At 44.0% G+C, this 9,115-nt stretch overlaps 1 protein-coding gene across 1 annotated transcript in view; it reads right to left on the bottom strand.

Annotated features, from left to right (window-relative positions):
* Window positions 1-9,112, bottom strand: part of PLCB1 (phospholipase C, beta 1 (phosphoinositide-specific)) — a 409,303-nt gene extending 400,191 nt beyond the window's left edge. Inside the window, exon 1 of the mRNA XM_010575057.1 lies at window positions 8,738-9,112. Within this exon, the coding sequence (XP_010573359.1) occupies window positions 8,738-8,836 (99 nt within the window). The 5' untranslated portion in view covers window positions 8,837-9,112. The remainder of the gene's footprint in view (window positions 1-8,737) is intronic.
* Window positions 9,113-9,115: the final 3 nt, after the last annotated feature.

Raw genomic sequence — 9,115 nt, forward strand, 5'->3', positions numbered from 1 at the left:
CGTCGCCCCCCTTGGGCGGTACAGAGGGGGGGGGGGGGGGGGAGTGGAATGTCAGTGTTGTGCACCTCTAAAGCTGACAAGTTTGGAAATTAACATGTATTTAAATGTCTAGTAGGGGCATAGCTCTTACAATCCTCTGGATGTCAACAAAGCAAGCAGCCCTTTGGGTAGGACCCCCCAGATTCTTGGGACACTTCCAAGTATGTAAGAAAAGAAGCAAGAGGAGGTGACCAAGGCAAAAATCAGACATGCCCAGGAAAGAGAGGGAGAAAGGCAGTGTCCCAGTCAATGATGCAAATGATTGTGGGTTATCAGGCCTTTTAAATGCCACCCGTGGGTGCTTGTGCCAAGTAGTGGCTTGGTTTCCAACAGATTGCTATTGCAAATTCCTTGAATAGAAAGACTTGGTGTGGCCCTAACCTGGCAGTCCCAGTGTGCTGCATATCACACCAGTCTAAACAAGTAAATAATTTTTCTAAAGGGCTTCTAACTTCACCTTTAAAAGCCCCCCACCTTTATATTTGTTGACCCTAGGGCCAATTCTCTACTTTCCTCCAATTTCACAGCCTCAAATGAGTAACGTGGTTGTTCTGTACTTATTCTATTAAGTTGCCTCCTAACTGGCTGTACAACCTCAGATCCTGCATTAGCAATATTCTTTATTTTAAACTTTTAAACAAAGAGGCTTCAAATTTATGCCCACAAAGTGGCACAGAGGACTCCGGGATCTTTACCAACCAGGCACAGCGGAACACTGGCACAGAAGATCAATGGACAAATCCATATTTAAGTGCCTGCCAGGTAACCCTTTCAAGGTCTGATTTTAAGTGTGGGTCCCCTAGACTACATCTAACATCTGCAAGCAAAAAGTGCCACCTCCATTTTAATATTACTGACCAATAAAAACTATCATACAAAACCAAACAGTGAAGAGGGTGGAAACCTTGGTTTAGTTCCTTTCTGACTGTACACCCATGCTTCCTAATCCTCAGAGCACCCCCATGACCAGGCTGTGCATCCAGCCACGAGGGATGGAGCCTTCTACCCTACTCCTCAACTGTCACTGGTAAGACCTGAAGAGACACGAGGCTACATAAGGGTGCCCCACTCTGCCACCTACATCCCAGGATTTGGCCCTTGCTCCCAAAACTCCCTGCACTTTACTCAGTATGTATTAAGGCAACAGAGTAACAGTATTGCTGCTGTGTTTTGTGCTGAGCACAGGTCAATGTTAAAATGATCAGAGGACATCACAGGCTGGGAGTAGTGTGCCTGCAATGCAAGTATCGGGTCAATCCCACCATAGATGAAAAGTTCCTAATGGATCTTAAAAGTACCTACACAGGAATGAAAATCTACATGTACCTTGTCAACCAGCAAGACCATGAGTCAGATGAGTACATGTTTCAATAAATCATATACAGATAATGACAATGTTTCTTAGAAACAGTTGCAGTCAAAATTCACATCAACAGATTTTAAAAAGAAAAGCAGACCAGCCTTTATCTTCAGCTCTTCCAATAGATGGGGCTCACAGCAAAGCCTTATTAAGCCAGACCGTTGTTTCCTCATTTTGCCTCAGATTTTGAGACATCGAACATCCCCAAATATAACCAGAAAACTTTTTACACACATCATTATTCCATTTGCTTGCACTTTCTCCTGGAAAATTTCTGCCAAACTGCTTCCAAACACAAAGCTAAGAAATACAGATTGTTTCTGGCAAAGGCAAAATATTCTGCAACTTCTCTTTCACTTTGGCAAAAGGGCTTGAACTCTGGTTGAGCAAGGGTGTAAGACTGCGGGAGAGGTGTGGTGAGCATCCCTGCAAAGAGTTTTCTCACCACCCCACAAGCCAGAGGGATTACAGGCTTGGAGGAGCGGAGAAGGAGCAAAGGAGAAGGGATAGCAAACCCACAGTTTATACATGGTCAGCAGATATATTAGCTGTTAAATTCCATAATACACTGGGTGTACTCAGACTGGAACTAAGCAGGATTACCCAAACAATTAGCACTATGAATTTCTTCAGGCTGACAGCTGAACTACGAGTGAGAGGGAGAGAGTACCCATCCCCCAGGTTTGCAATGAACCCCTGAAATAATCCGGACGGGTAAAGATGCCCTCTTTTACTGAGGGCAGAAGAACCAAATCTGCCATGGAACGGAACAGACTGCAAGAAGGAAATGTTGGAGAAGGTGAAATGAGTGCTGGAGGAAGCAGGACAAAAAAAAAAAAATCAAAACTGGAATTGAGTTTACAGGACCCGTAAAATGAAATCGCACTTGTTCAATAGGAACATGCAGGAAAATATTCTTCACTATTAGAGTGGTTAAACCCTGGAGAAACTTTGGTGATGGCACCACAGGACAGAAGTCACCATTCTGCTAATTAAAGATTAACTTCCTGCAAGTTTAAAAGAGCTACCTTGAGCAGGATTTGTTTCTCAGAAGCAGACTACCCTGTCTTGTTTCTCAGGATGTCCATACTCTTGGGCTTATTATAGCCTTACTGCATGTAGTCTTGATTTGTCTGCATGAGTCCTCATTTGTTGTAGATGTTGCAAAGTATGAGGTCAAGAAAGAAGGAATAAAGGGAAAACATTATAGCAAAAGTAGCCAAATGCCAACCAGGAAGATCTTATCTCTGCCAGAGTGTTCTTATGTGATGCTCAGCAAATCATTTAAACCAGTCTGTTTGTGGGTGTAAATGCTGTATTCTGTTTTTAAAGGAATACTGGAATTGTATTTCCACATTTCATTTTCTAATTTTCAGAGATGCTGAGCCCAAATTCATCTGAAGTCACTGGGGAGGCATTCTCAACATCTGACTGTATGGTGCTATGCAGTCTGAAAACTAGGTCCAAGGTATCTAATCACAGATTAAAAATCAGTAGTTTTTTTATGTTGGACTCCTTTTGGACCTAAAACAGTACAATTGGGAACACATTCTGTCATCTAATGGATCTTGTGAAAATAAACTAAAAACTGCTTATGAAGCATTTACTTCATAATAGATAAAAGACTCCACAATGATTAAACTCTATTTCACTACAGTCTTTGTTAAAAAAAAGGCCTTGAGCATTCAAACATTCAAGCGAAGAAAGCATACAGTGCGCAGCTTAAATTCACTGTTAGCTTTCCTTTCACAAAGAATTCCTCATTTACTTAAGAGTTGTTTTCTGGTTTTCAGTTTCCCTAGTATCTACCAGCACTCCAAAGGGCTCAGACACACCACCACCACAGAGGTTATCCGCAACTTAACCATGCAAAGTCTTCACCAGATCTTCCGAGGAAGGCATCTAACCATTTTGCAGCAGATCCAGATCTTCTCCCCCTGCCAAGCTAAAGTTAGCAAGAGCTTTCCAATAATCAAGTTCAGGCTTTCCCCTTTACTAAATGTTAACTGTTGAGAAATTTCAAACTCAATCTGACTACGCTCCTATGTTGCAAAAGACCAAAACCACAACTTCTACTCATTTAGATATAACATTTTTATATAGCACAGAGCTGGTATTTGTCTATTACATAAAGATTAGCAACAAAAAAAGAAAAAAAAAACAAAAACTCTAGAATGTTGGACTAACTTCCCTTCAGACTGAAAACATTCAGAAAAAATAAACTCTTTTCAGTTTATTGTTTCAGTTTTATATGCACAGAACAATGGTTGTTCATTTTGCATGGCCTCAGTAATGTACTGTAGTGACAGACTTATGCAGTGTTTAAAGAAAAAAAAAAAAAAGGCAGGGAAAAAAAAAAAGTTACCTGAGCATCAACATCTTAAAATCACTTCTGATAATTCCAGGTCTTGTCTTTGTTTGACTTCAGCTTATCCATAATAATAATACTCTGACATTATATTTACTTGTAAGGTTAAAGGGGATGTATCTCATACACTTGATAATCTTCTTTAGAAAATTTTAAACAAAGAAGCCCAAAAACTTTACATAGCACTTACCATCTGAGCTCAAAAATGTCTTTTAAAGACAAAGAAGTGCTCCGAGAGAAAGGCATTAAAATAGAACTTAAAAGACCTGGGTTCAATTCTGCTGCTCACTGGAATACCTGGTGAAGTGCTGTAGCCACTAAACAACACTACTTATCAAGAGGTTTGTTTCGTAACTAAATATTTAGAAAAAATATATGGCTATAAAATTGGAATCACGTCCCTCAATTTAGGTACAGTTACATTACCTTACTGATATAGTTAACATGCAAGTAAAAGTAAATAGTGTAAGTCATAGAGAGACCAGTCAAATTCTTTATGCAAAGTACATATTATCACTATTGAAGATAAGAAAGCCTTTAAGCAAGAACTTAAAACAAATCTATTTTTTAATATACACCATCATATTAACTGGCTTCAGTGTCCCAATTACCGCTCTTAGAAAACTTCAGTTCAGCTGTGCTCTAGCTGTTGAGCTATTTGTTAACTCAGTTATGTCTGCCTTGTTCCCACTACAGGCCAGAGAAAAATAAAGGAAAAAAGACAGCCAAGGCAGGTTTCAGCCCCTTCAGATGTCAGATCAGTCCTGAGAGAAGCTGCCCTTTACACTCAGGTTTCATTAACCTTCTCAGCTAACAACACATTCTGCTACATTAAGTTCAACCCCCTACAAAAAAGCTTCACCCATGGACTCAATTGCATCCTTTTTATTTATTTATTTAACCTTTTTAAAACTCTCATCAGGAAGAGCGATTATAACCTGGGTTTCACTACAGCAGACTTCTTTAAGCTTTCCCTCTCACAGCTATTGCTTTTCTCTAGGAATAAAAGACTGCAACTGTTCAAAGACCAGACCAGTACTTAAGAGACTCAGAGTCTCTTCCCAGTAGTAAGGGAGAAGTGGTTATAAAGGCCCAACTGACAACAGCATGAAGAAACATCACTTGAAGAAGCAAGTGCTCAGCCAACTAGCACCTTAAACCAGACACATATGTGCATACATTCACAAAAAAAACACTTAAGCAACCAGTCACTTTTATCTTTCACCTATTCAAATATCAGCTATTTCTGTTCAGTGCCTTGTGAATCCAATCTACACATCAAGAACAAGAGTTAATTCTAAAATTTGTTTTCCGTCCTGTAATACTGTTACAGAATAAAACAACGTGAGGAAAAGCAAAGTTATAGGACAACAATCATCTGTTTGACTTTAGTGCTTTATATCCTGATCCAAAATGGAATTTGTTAATAGACTGTATCAGGCATTGGATGGCGTAAGTGATATTACATCCAATCCCGATGCACAAAACTGTGACTTGTCTTGCAAAGCTGGAAATTTTTAATTGATCCTAATGCTTTTACAATTCAGAAACCGAAGATGGTCCATAGAGGAAGTGGAATTTCAAGCCTCCTGAGCTGCTTGCCTTCCACCTGCCTGTTATGTGATCCTGAATGGCTGACATAACCTCTTCCTCTTCTCTTAGCAAAGCTCAGGCAAGGCGTTTCTCTTTCAAACTGGATCATCATTACGGGGCGGGGGGCAAAGCGGCAGCAGGCACTGGATGAGGTTCATGCGTACCATGTAGCAGACATCACTGCTGCTCCTCAGGGAGGAGGTCTGTATAACAACATCAGTACCACATCTGCTTATTAGCAGCCTCAGAGTTACTAATTAGGCACAGAGCTATTAGATGCTCAGGATGGGAAGTCCATGGGTGGATCAGTTTTAAAGTCTGTATCTCTACAGCTTTTGTCGGATTGTTCTGCACACCACGCTATGGCATCCTTCTAAAAGCTGGCAAACACATTCTTTAACAACTGTTACTCTATACACCATGAAATTCCTTACACGCCTCTCATGCTCTGGTTTAAATCCTTCCAGCATTCCCATTTAAAAAACGCTACTTTTCAGTGGCTTATAACTCAGCTGGAAAAATTTTGCTTTGGGCTGAAACTTCGTACAAGTCATAGGAATTCACCAAAAACACTCTTTTGCTTTATGAAATGTGAAGCAAAGTCAATAGAGCCATCTTTAAACTGCAAAACAAAACAGCAGGGAAGTGTACTACAAGGGTACGTCTTGGACAGGAACAAATGCTGCCCTAGTGCACAGGCGATGTGGAAGAACTGAACTCCCGTTCTCACTCAGAAACAGTAAATAGAAAACGGTGCGTAATAAACAGCAGTATGTGAGCCTCACTTTTCTCAACAGCCCTCTTAGCACAGCAGATCCAAAGTACTCGTTATGGTCCATTCTATTTTACTGTTACATTTTGTAGTTTACTATTTCTCATTACAGCCTAGTGTTTCACTGGAGAGTTTGTGCATGCCTATTTACATGAGAGACCACAGAGGTGCAGATTAATAATAATCATTTTTTTAAAAACCCTTCAAGCAGATTAATTTGATAGAAAACAAAGACTCTGAAGTGGTGATTGGCTACTCAATGGCAAATACTTTTCAAAGTCACCGAACATGCATTCATCTGAAGACCTTCTTACAGCCAGAGTGCCAAATGAGATTCATTTCCCTTGAAATCTTTGATTTTGTGGGGCTTCCACCACTGAGAAGAAACACTACAGGCAAGACAGTGGGGCTGGTGGCTGGGAAATGCATTCATACACACACAATGCATGGTCAACAACGAGTTAATCCTAGTACTCTTCATCACACAGCGTGGCTAAATACGCATCAACTTTCACAAGGTTGCTGATGAAAGCACTCACTAAACACAACAGGACTCTTTCTCATCTCAGTCACACATTCCAGGTAATACCTGTGTATTGCTGAGTAACACTTTTCACCTGACGCACATAAAGAGAATTTAGCTGTATTTTATTACTGCAGCCTTTAGGTTTACCACTGAAAAATCTTTTTTCCAGTTAGTCTAAAGCAGACAGGTTAGCCACTAAACATCCACTGTGCATGGAGAACATCTCTTCTCCTTCAAATTCTATGTATACAATATACTGCTTAAGAAATAGCACTTAAACTAATAATTTAAACTGTTGCCTAATTGCTTAGACTTCCAGTCTGGAGACTTAAATCACCATTAACTCGACCTCTGCATATACCTGTGGAAATTTCTTGGTAGCTTACCAAATATAAAACAATAACTGCAATGACAAGGCTGAGGTTATGCTGCCTTTTCCTACACTGAGGAAAATATCAACCGAAGGAAAACAGTTTCTCAGACAAGCTTAGTTCCGAATATGAATAACCTGTGTCAAGCCGATGTTTACTACTGCGGACAAGGTCAGGTCACTGAGCTTATTAAAAATATGTTAGCTTATTATTGTAAATAAAATTTCACACTACAAGTTGTTCAGTTTCTTAGTGTTCTTTCCCTCTGTGAGAGTGTTTATCACAGGTTTGTAGAGGTCAGGCTCACACATTTGGCCGCTGGACAGGCTGAAAGCAATGGCAAAACAGCGATACATAATGAGACAAGAAGAGTTGTTAGACACATGAACTGCTCCTTCTCCCTCTCTCTCTGTTGTCCCTCCAGTTGTTGCTGTGGATGTCTTCAGCACAGCTGAATTTGCAGCAAAAATGAGAGCTGCGTCAAGGCTCTCCAAGCAAGTTATCCTCAACAATTCTCCTGACATTCAAACTACCTGCCTTCCTTCCCAACCACTTCTCTACCACAGCTTGAGTCTCACTATGCCCCTCTGTCTCCAGACACCATTCACAGACAGACTTTTAGGGGTACCCCCTCCTCCATGCACAACTGAGACACAAACACCCAATGTCCTATTGCAGGAGCAAGGCTAGCAGAGGACTTGTCCTTTCTGGTTTTCTTCTCTGCAGCACAGCAGGCTTACTTTCATGCTCTGAGAAGGGGAAAGCTGAACAGAGAAAGGCTACCTTTCTCTGAAACAGTCCTGGGCACAGCCTGCAAGTGAAGAAAGAAATCCCAGCTGCCGAATAGCTGCGCTACCAAAGGGGAAGTGAAAACCCCACTCCTCTCTATGTGAGGCAATACAAGTGTAAAGCGTTGGGACGAGGGGAAAGCAGATATGATTTTGAGGCAAATCTCATGCCCTAATGAGCCAATAAAGAAGAGTGCCTTCTGCAGAAGAAGAAAGATGAGCACGGGTACCCAAACAGCAAGCCCTGGGAGAATGTGTCCAGGGCTTGACAACCCCCCCAGAGACAGAGAGACAAAGGGAAGGGCAGGAGCCAGAAGGAAGGAAAGAAGTCGGGAGAAGGAAACAGGAGATGGAACAAGAGAGATAGGGAACAGGTTGAAACAACTACGTTACAGCGACAGAGATGGCAACGTGCACAATAAAACAAGGGAGGCAGGAGAGGAAGACGCTCGCGACGGGAGCCAGCTCAACACAGCTCGCACCGGCCAAAAGAAGTGAGCCGGAAGAACCTTTGGAGAAAGTTCGCCCGGCAGACGGCCGGCGGTTTAACACCGCCTTTCGGCTCGGCCCGGACTCCACACGGCGACCGCCCAGCCGGGGCGGGGGGCACCTATCGCCACTCACCGCGACCGTCCCCGACCGGCCGCCAACTCAACTCCCGCCGTGGGACGGCCCCGCCGCCTCACACCTGCCCTCCGCACCGGGCGAGGCGCGCACAGCGCCCCGCGGGACGGCCCGCCCCGGCTCCCCGCTGCCTCGCAGGGACAGGGCCAGGCCGGGCCGACCGCGGCCCCGGCCGGCCGCAACATGTGTGCTGAAGCCCTCCTGCCCGATCGATGCGCCCTGCGCGTTGCATAACCCCGCCGTGCCCCTGCCGCTCTGCCCCGTGTGGGGCGCGGCGAGGGGGGGAAGCTACTCACATCGTCCCACTTGACGAATTTGATGCCTTTCTTCAGGGTGTCGGAGACGCAGACGGGCTTGAGCTGGAGAGCGTGCACCCCTGGCTGTGCCCCGGCCATTTGCACCGCATTGACGCTCTCTCCCCCGGAGCGGAGAAGCCGCGGGAGGCGGCCGCCTCGGTAGGGACGCCGGGGCGCCGGAAACGGCTCCGAGAGAGCGGCCGGCAGCTGCGCTCGGCGCGCCTACAGCGGGCAACCAAGCGGCTGCCCAGGCGGCGAGGGCGAAGAGGCTTCACGGGCGCCCGAGGAGAGACCTGGCGCGGCAGCGGCCGGGGCGAGCCATGCAGCGGCACATCCTCTATATACAGCCGGCTCGCCCCGCACGCACACGCCCGCCCC

The sequence above is a fragment of the Haliaeetus leucocephalus genome, unplaced genomic scaffold, assembly GCF_000737465.1.
Source record: "Haliaeetus leucocephalus isolate CR32 unplaced genomic scaffold, Haliaeetus_leucocephalus-4.0 Scaffold450, whole genome shotgun sequence".
Taxonomy (NCBI): domain Eukaryota; kingdom Metazoa; phylum Chordata; class Aves; order Accipitriformes; family Accipitridae; genus Haliaeetus; species Haliaeetus leucocephalus.